The sequence below is a fragment of the Chiloscyllium punctatum genome, chromosome 11, assembly GCF_047496795.1.
Source record: "Chiloscyllium punctatum isolate Juve2018m chromosome 11, sChiPun1.3, whole genome shotgun sequence".
In the NCBI taxonomy this organism is placed as follows: domain Eukaryota; kingdom Metazoa; phylum Chordata; class Chondrichthyes; order Orectolobiformes; family Hemiscylliidae; genus Chiloscyllium; species Chiloscyllium punctatum.
Genome location: NC_092749.1, coordinates 73309013 through 73326386, shown reverse-complemented (window position 1 = coordinate 73326386; position 17374 = coordinate 73309013). Strand labels below are relative to the sequence as shown.

Here is a 17374-nt window from a genome sequence, read left to right as displayed (position 1 = left end):
ATAAAGCATGCTCAGCAATTTGAAGTAATAAAGATCAGAAATGTGAAAATGATCCAACGCAATGAAAGACTTGTAATATCAATAGATGATGATATTAAAAAGAAACATTAGAAGACCAATCAATGGCCAAAAAAAAACACAAAAATGTTAACAGTTCAACACTCAAAGTTACCTCAAAAAATGGAAATATTATAGAACCGAAGGTGTTCCAATTGTAAAAGGAGATACTAATGCATAAATATACAAACATCCAATTCAATATTGAGTTCTATACAATCATAAACTCTTACCCTTTGAATAAACTTTTCCACGCTCTGAACCACATGTTTGTAGAACTGTTAAGTAAAAGAAAATAAAATTACACTTTTAAAGATAACAAGACAACTCAATAAAATAGTTAACAAGGGATACATGATCCTGGTACTTATGAAGACTGAGTTCAAAGATCAGCCTGGAAATGCTCTGAAGTCTGGCACCCTCTATGGTGAAAGAAAGTAAGTGTTAATACTTCAGATTAATAAATTTCACCAGACCAAGGAAAAATATTAGACATTTAACTGATTTTGGAGGGGAAAAAACAAAAAGGAAAGATCTGCAGTGGCACGAGAGGGGCTAAATGACAAAAAGAGATGAGGGGTTACTTGGAATGCCAAATTGCTAAGGAAAAAAATAGACATGCTCAGTGATGACATCTTGGCTGTGGAAATGGCAGAGGATAGTCCGTTGAATACAGGAGATTGAGGGGTTAGTGGTGAGGACAAGGGGAACCCAATTGTGGTTACAGAAGGTTGAAAAGGGGCAAGAGTGACAGTATCTGGGATTGGAGTGCCTGCAATTGACAACTTTGTTAGCCATGGTTGAAAGTCCACAGAAGAAAAGGAAAGACATATCAAAGCAATTGGTATAAAAGGTTCTGGTATTGGCAGAATAGAGATAAGGCACTGGCTAAACTGAATAGAACTCTTACAGAAACCAAGGTGGAAGGAAGTGTAACAATGGTCACCGTGCAAGTCAATAATATTAGTTATTAGAGGACATTAGTTAATAGCCTTACCAAAGAAATGAAGACAAAAGACAAGGAAGAATTGCAATAGTTGGAGATAAACAATATGCAGGTGAAGGGAGAGTGGAAATCAGGGGAAAACATTTTCAGTTTGGAGGAATAGTAGGTGAGAACATTAAAGTTAGCGTATTTATACAGGATCTAAATAGAGCTGAAACGTAGAACTCTGGAAACAGATTCAATAATAATTAAGAAAGAAGAATTTACTAAGTACTTAAATAAGAATAAAAATTGCAAAAATATATAAGAAAGACCCAGGGAGAGGGATTAATACGATTGCTTATTACAAGAGCTGGGCAGACTTGATGGGTTAAATAGTCCCTTTCTGCACCGTGGTATTCTATAAGAAGAAAGAAATAGACCAACAATGAGACAAATTTGAAGAAATAGAAAGCTGCAGCCTCTGGGGCAGCTGCTGAGGTGTTCCCATGGGAATCAGCTGCCTGAGCTGAATTTGAAACTAAAGCAACTGAATAACTGAGCCTACAACACTACAGTATTTCATCAAATCTGCATCTGCTTTAACATTAGCTAAACACTTTCATTTGGCTAAATTCATTAAAGTGAATAGTTACCATGTATTTTATTTCCATATTGCAGATTAGCAGTAATTATAAATCAGACTTGCCCCCAAATTAACTGAATTACAAGTTTTCCCCTTAAATACTGATGCAAACGATTAATCGATAATACATTCACTTCTCATTCTTAATGCCAGAAATACATTACAGATTTCTTGTTTTCGGAGGAATTTCAACAATGTATATTTGTAAACTGCCTTTTACTTATAAAACATCCCAAGATACTTGGAGAAAGTGAGGACGGCAGATGCTGGAGATCAAAGTCGACAGTATGGTGCTGGAAAAGCACAGGTCAGGCAGCATACGAGGATCAGGAGAATTGACGCTTTGGGCATAAGCTGATGAAGGTCCGATGATTCCTGGTGAAGGGCTTATGTCCAAAATGTCAATTCTCCTGCTCCTCGGATGTTGCCTGACCTGCTGTGCTTTTCCAATAAACTACTCTATACTACTCCCACTTTCCAGCACTTGATCCATAGTCTTGAGTGTTATGACATTTCAGGTGCTCATCCACTTTTTAAGGGCTTATGCCCGAAACGTCGATTCTCCTGCTCCTCGGATGCTGCCTGACCTGCTGTGCTTTTCGAGCAACACATTTTTTAACTCTGATCTCCAGCATCTGCAGTCCTCACTTTCTCCTAGAATAGTTTATTGTCAATACAGACTCATTGGGCTAAAGGACTTATACTGCACTGTGATTCTACAACAGATGGGTTAGCAAAAGAGTACATTCCAGTTCTTGGGGCTTAATTTAAATTATGATAGTGTGACTTTGCGGTGCACAAGACCCAACTTCCCACAACGTGCAAACTTTGATTAAAGCCCAGTGATTAGAATCAAATTATTGCATATCATAAAAGGTTCAGATAATGGAGCTTTTGCCAAAACAAAACTGAATATACTGTTAGGATAGTTCCTTTTATTGAACTCAGCAGAAATTATGATTGGCCTGACAATATGTTGCCTTCATTAAAGCAGCATAGGAGCAAATCGGGTGGTATTACATGTAAATCTTTAAAAAAATTAAGAAGGACAGAAGTCTCTTTTCCAGCCAAACAGGTGTCGTTTCCAAACACAAAGCAGTGTTGCATGCTGTCACACAACCAGACATTGGGCATTAAAGGCAAAGACCTGAACGTAAGTGCATGAAACCTGTCAACAGATGCGACTACAGATATTGAATTTGAAATAATACGGTACATGAATCCAAAATTTGTGAACAATATTATTATAATAGTAGAAAGAACAGGAGTTATGTTGTAACAGTGATGTAATCAACATTCTAAACAACTGTAATTTCACAAAAGCTAGTGTTAGCTAGCTCAATATATTATTTTGTTAGAACAGAAGCTTAAACAAACAGACTGTCAAATTGTTTCCTGACAGACTCCATATCTGGTCAGGCAGCATCCGAGGAGCAGGAGAATCAACGTTTCGGGCAAGAGCCCTTCATCAGGAATAGCTCTGATGAAGGGCTCTTGCCTGAAACTTATATTCTCTTGCTCCTTGGCTGCTGCCTGACCTGCTGTGCTCTTCCAGCACCACACTCTCGACTTTGATCTCCAGCATCTGCAGTCCTCACTTTCCTCGAGACCTCTTCATTTGCCAAATTTTAATCACAACTACTGTCTGAAATACATCCACTGTTAAATTAATTTACACCAGGTATCTTTATTTTCTGCATATTTAAAACCTGAGCATTCAGTATCAATTACTAGTGAAGCAGTAATACCCAACTGGGACAGCACCACGCCAGTAGAAAATGCAACCACATAGGTTAGTTGTTATGGACAGTACACATCAAGACTCCAAATCAGATGTCATGCACAATGATTGTAGCGAACAGAGGCTGAGGCTGGATTGTTTAAAACACTAGATGCAACATGGAGTAATAATAAGATTTTCAGTAGCAAGCAGCACTGAAGAATAATTGAGAATGGCATTTTTCGTAAATGAGATAAAAAGGTAACTCAAACAAATATTAACTAAATAAATATCAAATAGGTTTGCCACAGAAGTTTGAAAAATTTTGAATAAGCTTCAAAAACAGTAATGACACAAAAATTTGAAGTTATACGTTAAATGTTGTAACTATCAGAATTATGTATATTTAAATAAACCAAAAAAACTATGAAAGTGGAAAGTTTTCTTACGAATTTGCAAAACCAAGAACATTTTAAAAAGAAACATTTCCCTACTATCTAATGTTCCAATGCCTTCTTCATAGTTTTGTAGTTTTCAACATTTCTTTCATGATAGTGTGGGCATTGCTGGGAGCCAAATTTTATTACTCACCACTAACTGCCCTTCAAATGAGTGATTAATTATGCAATTTCAGAAAAAGTTTAAGAGTCAACCAAATTACTTTGGAGCTGGAGCTGCATATGGGTCAGGTAAGGCAAGGATGGTAAGGAAAGGTAAAGGACAGGAGTGAACCAAATAAACTTTTACAACCATCAATTATGGTTTCACTATCATCATTACTGAGGCTAGCTCTAAATTGCAGACTAATCAAGCTAGTGGATCTATGCCTTACCAGACACTTCACCTTCAACACAAAACCTACAGACAAACCAACAGAACACCCATGGGATCTCTGATATCAGGGTTCTTAGCAGAGGCAGTAATGCAGAGACTTGACAAACAGCTCTGCCAACCATCCAACCCAAACTTTGGGTCTGCTACGTGGATGACACCTTTGTCATCACTAAACAAAACAAGTTAGAGGAAACCTTCAAGACCATCAATAATACCCTTACTGGCATAAAATTCACCAAAGAGGAGGAAAACAACAACAAACTGCCATTCCTAGATGTCACGGTAGAGCGAACAGCCAATGGGGAACTTCAAACCAGCGTCTAAAGGAAAACAGTACATATAGACCAAATATTGAACTACAAAAGCAATCATTCCAACACCCACAAACGAAGCTGCATCAGAACATTATTTCAACGAGCCAACTCACACTGTAGCACAGAGGAACTATGCAGAGCAGAGGAAAATCACCTATACTGCGTATTAAAAAATGGGCACCCAATGAACACAGTCCGCCAATTTTTCAGCAACAAACCCAAACAAGCAGAAACCCTAGCCACTCTCCCCTACATCAAAGACATCTTGGAAATGACTGCCAGACTACTCAGATACCTTAGCATCATGGTAGCCCACAAACCCACAACACATTAAAACAGCAGCTAATGAACCTGAAAGACCGTACACAGACAACAAGCAAAACTAATGTCATTTACAAAATACTGTGCAAGGACTGTAACAAACACTACATTGGACAAACAGGCAGAAAACTAGCCACCAGGATAAATGAACACCAACTAGCCACAAAAAGACATGTCCCTCTCTCAATAGTATCCTCACATACAGATAAGGAAGGACACGACTTTGACTGGGACAACACATCCATCCTAGGACAAGCCAAACAAAGACACGCACAAGAATTCCTAGAAGCGTGGCATTCTAACCTGAACTCTATCAACAAACACATCAAGTTAGACCCCATATACCACCCCCTGAGAAAAAAGGATGATGGCTAATGAACACTTCAGGATCATGCCACTTTTAAAAATTGATGTTATGTTATATTGACTCAGTAAATTGACTCAGTTTTTAACTTTTCAAAATGATTCTTCATTTTGTTTCTTTATTGGGTCATTGTGCAATATGTTGTAAGCAAACCAATCTTGGCGTTAAATCAATTTGCCAAAGGTGGCTTGATTAACTCTCTTAAAAAAATGAACACGATTTGCTGAGGAATCTTTTTGCATGCCCTCTGTCTTATTTCATTTTTCTTTATTCATTCATGAGTGTTGGCTAGGCCAAGATTTATTGTCTATTCCTAGTTGTACTTGAGTAGGTAGTAGTGAGCTGCTTTCTCAAAGTACTACAGTCCAATATGTAATGAAAAAACTGCTAGCTTTCTGCACATATGATAAATTAATTGCATCCTCAGCAACATAAAGAATTACTGTGTGTAGAAATGCATCAGTTTTTTAAATAAAATTTTGATTTAAGCTTATTTCCCTTGTGCCAACTGAAATACAGTGATGCCAAGGAAATTAGTATTCCATACGTGGTGTGGCTTTAAGTTTAACGGACGGGTGACAATTATTGAGGACACAGATGAATTCTTCTAATTCAGTTTCTTCAAAAGTCCAAATCCCCCAAGTGTCATCTAAATATTTGAATCAGTTTTAGAAGATTGTGACTATAAGAATAGGTCAGTATCTGGGAATTCTGCAGTGAGTATAATTAAGACTGGACACTAGTGTTAGCTGTGATACACTTGCAAGGACCTGACAGAGCCACAATGGCTATAAATTCTGTCTTACAATCTTATACTCCACAACCACCTGATGAAGGAGCAACGCTCCAAATGCTATTGCTTCCAAATAAACCTGTTGGGACTATAACCGGGTCCAACACCCACACCTCCAAATAATAGCCAAATGTCTGCTTTCAGTTCTGCACTCAATCCATAATTCTACATATGGGTCATCTCCTGATTTTGCAAAGCCTGCCCACTACTTAGAAACAAGTCAGGAGTGTGATTAAATACTCCCCAATTACTTAAATAAGTACAATTTAATAATATTCAACATGCTCATTGCCAACCAGAACAAAGCAGCTCACTGGAGTGGAAGGTGGTAGTGTTTTGATAATGTCACACGACTTGTAACCCTTAATCCCAAGGTAAGGCTCTGGGGGCAAGGACTCAAATCTCACTATGGCAAATTAAAAACTCACAATTCAATAAAATGTTAGCCTACCATGTGACCACTGCTGACTGTTATAAAAACCGATCTAGTTCACTAATATACTTTAGGGAAGGAGAACCATCAATCTTATTTTTATTAACCTATTTTCCTAATCAACCTGTTCGCCAATGTTATTACACACCTCTGGATCAGGTGGGACTTGAACTCAGGTCTCCCTGGTTCAGGGCAGGGATACTACCACTGTGCCTAGAGGTAATTTTTAATTTGTTTGGTCTACATGTTACACCTGATGGTGAAAAATGTGTTGCTGGAAAAGCGCAGCAGGTCAGGCAGCATCCAAGGGGCAGGAGAATCGACATTTCGGGCATAAACCCTTCTTCACCTGATCCACAATAATGTGGTTGATTCTTAATTGAGTAATTAGGGACGGTTAATAATTGGTACCATAGCCAGTGATGCCAAGATCCCACAAATGAATCAGAAATACCAACACCTTAAACATTTGCTCCCTCCACTACCAATGCACAACTATGCAAGACGAATCACAGCAACTCACCCAGGCTCTTTCAACAGCACTTTCCAGACCTGCAATCTCTACCACCTAATGTACAAGGACTGCAGATTCATGGGAACACCAAGACGTGCAAGATCCCCTCCAGGTTAGACAAAGTCTTAGAACAATACTAGACTTCCTTTACTGTTTGTAGGTGAAAATCCTGCAACAATTCTGCACCACGTGGAATACAGCAGCACAAAACAACAGCTCACTACCAACTTTACAAAAGCAATAAAATGGGAAGTAACTGTTGTTTCAGTTAGCACACCACCCACAATACGGCCTCTCAACTCCTAGATTCAAATGCACTGACCAATGAAGGCAAGCATACAAAAAACCTTCTTCATTATCTTACCTACCTGCAATTCCACTTTCAAGGAACTATGAACTTGCAGTCCAAGGTCTCTTTGTTCAGCAACACTCCCCAGGACATTACCATTAAGTGTATAAGTCCTGCCCTGATTTGCTTTATCAAAATACAGCATCTCGCATTTATCTAAATTAAACTCCATCTGCCACTTCTCAGCCCATTGGCCCATCTGATCAAGATGCCGTTGTAATCTGAGATAACTTTCCTCACTGTTCACTACACCTCCAATTTTGGCATCATCTGCAAACTTAGTAAACAAAACTCCTATGTTCACATCCAAATCATTTATATAAATGACGAAAAGCAGTGGACCCAGCAGCAATCCTTGAAGCACACCACTGGTCACAGGCCTCCAGTCTGAAAAGCAGCCCTCCCCCACCACCACCAAGATCTTCTACCTTCGAGCCAGTTCTATATTCAAACAGCTTGTATTCTCCTTGTATTCCATCTGATCCAACCTTGCTAACCTTGCTATTTAGCCAGAGACTTTTCCCCAGGGCAGGACTGATTGGCATGAGGCTTCATAGTTTTAAGATGTTAGGAGAAAGGTATAGAATGTACATCAGAGGAAGGTTCTTTATGCAGAGAGTTGTGAATACATGGAATGCGTTGCCAGTGGTAGTGGTGGAAGCAGAGTCATTAGGGACATTTAAGCGGCTGCTGAACGTGCACATGGATAGCAGTGAATTGAGGGATGCGGAGGTTATTTATATTTTACATTAGGATTACTCCTTGGCACATCATGGGCCAAAGGGCCTGTTCTGTGCTGTACTTTTCTATGTTCTAACCAGTCTTTTTTCTACATTAATGGCGTCGGTGCCCTCTTTGTCACAGTAGCTATCTGAAAAGCATAACTTTACAATACAAAGCTATTGACATTCATTATCTGTTTCTTCAAATATTTTGAATGCATCTTCCAAGGAAGAAAATCAGCCGTAATATGTGACTATACATGTGACTGCATAGTAATGTGTTGGACATTTAATCGCCCTCAGGAAAGGCCTAGCAAGCCCCTCAGTTCAATGGCAATTAGTGACGGCAAACAAATTAGAGTCAGAGAGTTGTGCAGCACAAGTACAAACCCTTCAGTGCAACTCGTCCATGCCGACCAGATATCGTAAATTAAACTAATCCCATTTGATAGCACTTGGCCCAAATCCCTCTAAACTCTTCCTATTCATATACCCATCGAGATGCCTTTTCAACATTTTAATTCTACCAGCCTCTATCACTTCCACTGGCAGCTCACAGCTCATTCCATACATGCACCACCATTTGCATGAAGAAGTTGCCCCTAAGTCCCTTTTAAATCTTTTCCCTGTCACCCCAAACCTATGCCCTCTAGTTCTGGCCTCCCCCACTTTAGGGAAAAGACCTTGCCTATTTTCCCTATCCATGCCACTCAAGATTTTATAAATCTCTATAAGGTCACCCCTCAGCCTCTGATACTCCAGGGAAAACAGCACTAGACAATTCAGCATTTGCTTATAGCTCAAACCCTCCAACTTGGCAACATCCTTCTATAGCCTTGCCAACAATACCCACATCAAGAAAGCCTTTTTTTTAAAAAGGATAAGCGCAGAGAAATTATTCAAAGAAAAATATTCCAAACGATCAGACAATAATACTGATATGACTTGGGAAATTGGATTAGGGATTTCAAATAAAAAAACTTCAGTGAAACTGAAAGACAACTTAATAACTCAAACACAAAACATGCAATTACTTAGGCTTATTTTGCTTGATGGCATATTTTGGAATAGACAAATGAAAAAAGGCAGGAAAATATTTTTTGGTGACCTGTGAGGAACGAAAAAGCATATTCATTGCATGGCGAAGAAAGTAAATACAAGCATGAATCACTGACCCTTTATTGTTACTAGGTAATAGGCCATCAGACAGTGCCTGGGCTCCCATCAATGTCCACGGCTGTTCTCCGCAACATTTCAGTAAGCAGAGTTCATTTTTAATCATTGCAAACAAAAGGCGCGATCAGTGTTGGAAACACCTCTTTGCTGTAAAGTTTCTATCGGGACCTCGAGATTTCCTTCGGATAATCGAATCTCCTCTGTATACCTCCTATGTTTATATAAATGACATTTTTTTTAAATCTGAAGGATAAGTTGAAAAATGTGCTTAGACTGTGCTTTATTCCAACACTAAGGTCAGTAATCTAACCAACAACCCCAACACTAATTAGAACATAGAACATAGAACAATACAGCGCAGTACAGGCCCTTCGGCCCTCGATGTTGCGCCGATCAAAGCCCACCTAACCTACACTAACCCACTATCCTCCATATACCTATCCAATGCCCGCTTAAATACCCATAAAGAGGGAGAGTCCACTACTGCTACTGGCAGGGCATTCCATGATCTTACGACTCGCTGAGTGAAGAACCTACCCCTAACATCAGTCCTATATCTACCCCCCCTTAATTTAAAGCTATGCCCCCTTGTAATAGCTGACTCCATACGCGGAAAAAGGTTCTCACTGTCAACCCTATCTAACCCCCTAATCATCTTGTACACCTCTATCAAATCACCCCTAAACCTTCTTTTCTCCAAAGAAAACAACCCCAAGTGCCTCAGCCTTTCCTCATAGGATCTTCCTACCATACCAGGCAACATCCTGGTAAACTTCCTCTGCACCCGTTCCAGTGCCTCCACGTCCTTCCTATAGTATGGCGACCAAAACTGCACACAATATTCCAGAAGCGGCCGCACCAGAGTCTTATACAACTGCAGCATGACCTCAGGACTCCGGAACTCAATTCCTCTACCAATAAAAGCCAGTACGCCATATGCCTTCTTCACTGCACTATTTACCTGGGTGGCAACTTTCAGAGATCTGTGTACATGGACACCAAGATCCCTCTGCTCTTCCACACTACCAAGTAGTCTACCATTAGCCCAGTAATCCATCTTTTTATTACTCTTACCAAAGTGAATCACTTCACACTTAGCTACATTGAACTCCATTTGCCACCTTTCTGCCCAGCTCTGCAGCTTCTCTATATCCCGCTGTAACCTGCCATATCCTTCCTCACTATCTACAACTCCTCCGACTTTCGTATCATCCGCAAACTTGCTCACCCAACCTTCTAACCCTTCCTCCAGGTCATTTATAAAAATGACAAACAGCAATGGTCCCAAAACAGATCCTTGCGGAACACCACTAGTGACGGCACTCCAAGATGAATCTTTGCCATCAACTACTACCCTCTGTCTTCTTCCAGAGAGCCAATTCCTAATCCAAACCTCCAACTCACCCTCAATGCCATATCTCTGTATTTTCTGCAGTAGCCTACCATGGGGGACCTTATCAAACGCCTTACTAAAATCCATATATACTACATCTACCGCTTTCCCCTCATCTACCTCCTTCGTCACCTTCTCAAAGAATTCAATAAGGTTTGTGAGGCACGACCTGCCCTTCACAAAACCATGCTGACTATCCTTGATCACATCATTCTTATCCAGATGTGCATAAATCCTATCCCTTATAATTCTCTCTAAGACTTTGCCCACAACAGAATTACGTGCTTTGTACCAATGCACATACCTTACAGAAGGGACGCCACTACAAATTCTTTGTATCTTCATTGTGTATAACAGACAAGTTCACTTTAATTCAAACTGCTTCAAAAAATGTTGTTGATTGTGAAATTATATATAGGGTATAAGCAAGTGGTTCAGCAGAGCATGACTCAGATCAGCTAAGAACTTAGTTAACAATAGGGTGCTGATTAGATTAGTTTCCCTGTTGTGTAGAAACAAGCCCTTCAGCCCAACCAGTCCACACCAACCCTCCGAATAGCAACCCACCGAGACCCATTCCCCATATTTACCCCTGACTGATGCACCTAACGGTATGGGCAATTTAGCATGGCCAATTCATTTAATCTACACATCTTTGGACGGTAGGAGGAAACCAGAGCATTTGGAAGAAACCCACGCAGACACGGGGAGAATGTGCAAACTCTACACAGTCGCCAGAGGCTGGAATCGAACCCAGGTCCCTGGAGGCAGCAGTGCTAACCACTGAGCAACTGTGCCACCCTCTGGAGGCAAGGTTAATGGATTAACAAGGTGGAAACGCATTCATAATGTAGAGCCATTTAACAAGATGAGATGGCATTCAATATGTAACGTCCGTTAACAAGGTGATAAGTGTCCATTGTATGAATCCAGTTAACAAGGTTATAAACATTAATTGTATAACTGTAAAGGGCTGGGTCTCTGCTATTGATACTCAGATTGTAACGGTCACCCAATTAATATGTATGTTGCCTTATCTAAATACTCCTCCCTGTAAAATGACTATATAGTTCAATGACAAACTGCTGTTCCAGAGAAGACTGAGAACTCATGTATCTGTGCACATTGGCGATCATTCTCTCTCCCTCCACGGCCCGGAATACAGATGAAGGAGGTAAAGCCATGCCTCTGCCTCTGAGCGTTTTGCTTCAAATGACAGAGGAAAGAGGACAACAATTGCAATAAGATTTCTTTAGAAGATCCAGTGTATAACAACTCGGATGTGCAGAAATTAATGCAAAGATGTTTGTAGCATCAAAGAACTCAGAAGTGTGAACTTAAATGATTACTTTGCAGCAATCAAAAATCATCAACTTCCAATTGCCCTTTCATTGTAGAATTGAGACATTTAATTGTAGTTTATCAACTTGCAGCTTTTCACCATAGAGCTTTTGGTAAATAAAGCTACTTGCTAGCAGCAGAGGGATCCATCAGTTTTAGTTTTCAGTAGACAATTTAGCAAGTTGCAAATAAACAAACATAGCAGCAATTTGCATTCACTCTAGGTTGTCCTTTCTTTTAAAAAAAATCTGTTTACACATGAATATGGTTTGTATTAATATTTTCAGAGATAATGTTTAGTATTGGGAAAATTATTGCCACAATGGCAAGGTCATGAAAATGCTGGACTACAGTGATTGCCAAAGCAAGTCACCCACATTTATTAGAGTCAAAGTTAGAGATGTAAAATAGTTAACTGGAGAAAGCATAAACATAGGACAATGAGTTTAAAGATTAATTTCAGGATAAACCCAGAGAATCTATGTCAGCTTAGATATGGGTAGTGCTTTGGAAGGCTCTCAGGTTTCAATTTCTGGACATTTGCTGGGAGAGGTTTAAACTACAGTTTTGGACTCCCTATGTTTTGCAGCTCACCAAGAGGATGTTTGCTAAAACAAACAACTAGCAGACCTTCAATGTAAGCAGAATTACACACTTGCATCACCACTGACAGCATGAAAAGTGGGGAGCTTTCATCACAGATTCAGTCTTGTGAGAAACAGAGGTGGAAGATTACCTGGAATGAAGCTTGTAGGAGAACTTAGTGGACCATACATCATATTGCAAACGAAAGCAAAGTTGCTTCAAGATATTGGAAAAGGAATCAGAATTGGGGGTGGGGTGTGTGTGTGTGTGTGTGTGTGTGTGTGTGTGTGTGTGGATGGACTCAAGAAGATTGACAGCTGGAACTCAAGAAGATTGTCCTGAAGACTGTAACTGACCCATGGATGGACCTTACAGAAATACATGACTTTAAGATTAATGCACCTCATTAGAGGATTCTTGAAGGAAATATAAGCAAACTTGGTGCATAATGTCTACAATTATGAACCATACTTTAAGTTAATAGCACTCGGTTAAGACGTTTACATACAAATAAGTTTGTCTTGTCAAAGAAAAGATGAAACCATGTGGCATCACTGTATTAGCTAAAACTAGTATTCAGGCATCTTTTTCAATATTAACAGTCCTTAGTGGGATCACAACACAACAAAAGAAAATTTCAAACTGGCAGTAAAGGAGGAAAGACTCTTGTCTTCCATCAATGTTTTTGTTAAAACAATCCCAAATACCACTCTTATCTTGTCTCACGGTCTTCATGTATTTCTGCCTCATTCTCTTCTCATTGGAGCCTAGAAAGCACTGGGGACCTTGGTGTTATGTACATCAGTCCCTTAAGGTAGTGGGACAGGTGGATAAAATGGGTAAGGTTGCATATGGGATACTAGCCTTTATTAGCCAAAGGATAGAATTTAAGAGCAGGGAAATCTATTAGAACTGTATAAATTATTGGTTAGGCCACAGCAAGAATAATGTGCACTGTTCTGGAATCCACATTATAGAAGTGGTGAGATTGTATTGGACAGGAATAAGAGATTTACCGGGATGTTGTCTGGGCTGGAGAGTTTTAGTCATAGAGTCACAGAGATGTACAGTATGGAAACAGACCCTTCGGTCCAACCCGTCCGTGCCAACCAGATATCCCAACCCAATCTAGTCCCACCTGCCAACACCTGGCCCATATCCCTCCAAACCCTTCCCATTCATATACCCATCCAAATGCCTTTTAAATGTTGTAATTGTACCAGCCTCCCCATCCAGACAGATTTGGATAGAGTGGGGTTGTTTGCCTTGGAGGAGAGGAGACTGAGAAAGAACACAATTGAAATGAGGTGCAAAGACAGGGTAGATGAAAAGAAATCTTACTTCTTTAAGGATGGATTAATGACCAGCGGACACAGATATCAAATAAGGGGCAGGAGGTTGTGAGGAAAAGAATTTTCACCCAGAGAGTGATGGGAATCTGGAACTTTCTGCTTGTATGGGTGGCAGAGGTAGAAACTCTCTTGACAAGTATTTTAAATATGCTTTTATGATGCCAAGGCATACAAGATTATGGGTCAAGTGCTGGAAATGGGATTACAATAGCTAGGTAGCTGATTTTGACTGGTACAGACTTGATGGGCTGAAGGGCTTTTTTCTATGGTATAGACCTCTATACCTCTTTAACTTTGAGATATGGTCAGTTACCTGACTATACCCCAAGTGCAATACTGATCACAGAGAACTCAAACAAATACTGCGTACAAATATCTAAATGCCATGATTATTTGCTTACTCTATTCCCTCTTGCCAAAATTCTTGTTTCTTTTTAAAAATGTTTTGCTATCAACAATACTTTCGGATTACAGCCAATAGTTTCATATCATATAATAACTGAATTTATAAAAACAATAACCGTACTGGATTACAGAGCTGCTGCTTTTCCATTACTTTTTATTTTTACACATGGATTTAAATATATGTTTTTCCAGGTTTCAGAATATTAGAAACAATTAGTCAAACAGAAAAAGTATAGTTAATGTTAAATATATTGAAATTCAGTTCAGACCCAGTTCTAATGAAATTATTGTCCGAAGTTAAACCAGGGCCTCAAATAATTTTTGTTTTATAGTTTGCATTCTTCCAGCAGCTTTTTTTTTTAAAAAGTTCGAATTAACGTGAAACGCTAAACATAAAAAAAAATTTTGCCAGATGGGATAAGGTTTCATTCTAAACTCTCTCGTGTCACACATACACCAAAACCTGGTTACAGCAGTAGTTCTCTACAGTTTCTGGTCAACTGTTGTAAACCCCTTCACAGAGTTGCTGATGCAAAGCAGTTATAGCCAGAGATCCAAAATTAGGAATTCCTTACTATCAGCTGATGGGTAACCTGACATAACACTGATGTTAGTACATGTAGAAGGAAGGGATGCTGGCCTCCAGACAGAGCCCAGCCAGGAAAATTACCTAAAGCTCCTATTAATGTTGCAAGTTCAACATCTTATTGCCCACAAACTTCACTAACAAAACTTCTTTAACACCCAAGCTGTATACTCAACCTCTCCAAATTTAAATGAAAAAATTGCATTAATAAATCAATTAACAGAGAACTTGTTCTTGGAGAAAGTGATGACTGCAGATCCTGGAGATCAGAGCTGAAAAATGTGTTGCTGGAAAAACGCAGCAGGTCAGGCAGCATTCAAGGAGCAGGAGAATCGACGTGTCAGGCATAAGCCCTCCTTCAGGAATGAGGAAGGTGTGCCATGCAGGCTAAGATAAAAGGTAGGGATGAGGGACTTGGGGGAGGGGGCGTTGGGAATGCGATAGGTGGAAGGAGATTTAGGTGAGGGTGATAGGCCGGAGAGGGGGTGTGGGCGGAGAGGTCGGGAAGATGATTGCAGGTCAAGAAGGCGGTGCTGAATCTGAGGGTTGGGACTGAGATAAGGTAGGGGGAGGGGAAATGAGGAAGCTGGAGAAATCTGCATTCATCCCTTATGATTGGAGGGTTCCTAGGCGGAAGATGAGACGCACTTCCTCCAGGCGTCATGTTGCCATGGTCTGGCTATGGAGGTGGTCAAGGACCTGCATGTCCTTGGCGGAGTGGGAGGGGGAGTTAAAGTGTTCAGCCACGGGGCGGTTGGGTTGGTTGCTGCGGGTGTCCCAGAGGTGTTCTCTGAAACGTTCCGCAAGTAGGCGGCACCTCTCCCCAATGTAGAGGAGGCCACATCGGGTGTAGCGGATGCAGTAAGTGATGTGTGTTGAGGTGCAGGTGAATTTGTGACGTACATGGAAGGATCCCTTGGGGCCTTGGAGGGAATTGAGGGGGGAGGTGTGGCGCAGGTTTTGCATTTCTAGCGGTTGCAGGGGAAGGTGTCGGGAGTGGAGGTTGGGTTGGTGGGGGGCATGGACCTGACGAGGGAGTTGCGGAGGGGGTGGTCTTTCCGGAACGCGGATAGGGGAGAGGAAGGAAATATATCCTTGGTGGTGGGGTCTGTTTGGAGGTGGCAGAAATGACGAAGGATGATATAAAGTATCTGGAAGTTGGTGGGGTGGTAGGTGAGGACCAGTGGGGTTCTGTCCTGATAGTGATTGGAGGGGCAAGGTTCAAGGGCGGAGGAGCGGGAAATGGAGGAGATGCGGTGGAGAGCATCGTCAACCACGTCTGAGGGGAAATTGCAGTCTTTGAAAAAGGATAAGGGTTGTTCGGTATTGGAATTGGTCCTCCTGGAAGCAGATTCGACGGAGGCGAAGGGATTAGGAATATAGGATGGCGTTTTTACAGGTGGCAGGGTGGGAGAAGGTGTAATCTAGGTAGCTGTGGGAATCGGTCGGTTTGTAGTAAATGTCCGTGTTGAGTCGGTCGCCCGAGATAGAAATGGGAAGGTCTAGGAAGGGGAGGGAGGAGTCTGAGACGGTCCAGGAAAATTTGAGGTTGGTGTGGAAGGTGTTAGTGGATGAACTGTTCAACCTCCTCATGGGAGCACAAGTGTAGCTGCGGAAGATGGACTGTTCCACATATCCGACGAAGAGGCAGGCAATATTGGGGCCCATGCAGGTGCCAAAGGATACTCCTTTGGTTTGGAGGAAGTGGGAGGATTGGAAAGAGAAGTGAGGACCAGTTCAGTCAGTCGAAGGAGGGTGTCACTGGAAGGGTACTGGCTGGTTCGGTGGGAAAGGAAGAAGCGGAGGGCTTTGAGGCCTTCGTGATGGTGGATGGAGGTGTATAGGGACTGGATGTCCATGGTGAAGATAAGGCGTGGGGACCGGGGAAGCGAAAATCATGGAGGAGGTGGAGGGCGTGGGTGGTGTCAGCAATGCCATGCAGCCTCCGCAATCGCTGCCCAAACAACCGCCTCCACGATCGCCACGAAGACCATCGCCGAGTCCGCTGGGTCCACAGCCACTGGGATCAACACCGTGTTAGTGCCGTCGCCACAGCCACTTCCGCCCTCGGAGTTGCAGTTGCCGCATCTACTTCCGCCCCCCAGTGACGTCACTCACTTGCACAACGACCACGCCACATGCATCTTCGCCTCCACACCGATCTCCGCCCCCACACCCAACCCTGCCCTCACTCCCAGCTCCAACCCCACACTAGGTCCTAGCTCCCAGCCCTGCCGTGTTTTCACCATCCCTCCGGACCACCCCCTCTCTGAGGATGAAAGATCAGTCCTCAGCAGAGGCCTCACCTTCATTCCCCTACGCTCTCGGATTAACAAGTTCAACACGCAGCGCGACATCGAACAATTCTTCCGCCGCCTTCGCCTCCGCGACTACTTCTTCAACTAGGATTCTCGCCCACCCTCTGACGACCCCTTCTCCCGCCTCCAACACACCCCATCCAACTGGCACTCCGTGCTGGCCTCTTACCCGCCCTCGATCTATTCATAGCCAACTGCTGCCGCGACATTAACTGCCTCAACCTGT

At 41.7% G+C, this 17374-nt stretch overlaps 1 protein-coding gene across 4 annotated transcripts in view; it reads right to left on the bottom strand.

Moving 5' to 3' along the window:
* tiam2a (TIAM Rac1 associated GEF 2a) overlaps positions 1–17374 on the bottom strand; it is a 289699-nt gene that overhangs the window by 236030 nt on the left and 36295 nt on the right. For all 4 annotated transcript variants that reach the window (XR_011961891.1, XR_011961892.1, XM_072581040.1 and 1 more), the window contains exon 3: positions 291–335. Coding sequence is in view for 2 of the 4 variants with exons in the window: in XM_072581040.1 (XP_072437141.1) it covers positions 291–335 (45 nt within the window). In the remaining 2 variants the exon portion in view is untranslated. The remainder of the gene's footprint in view (positions 1–290; positions 336–17374) is intronic.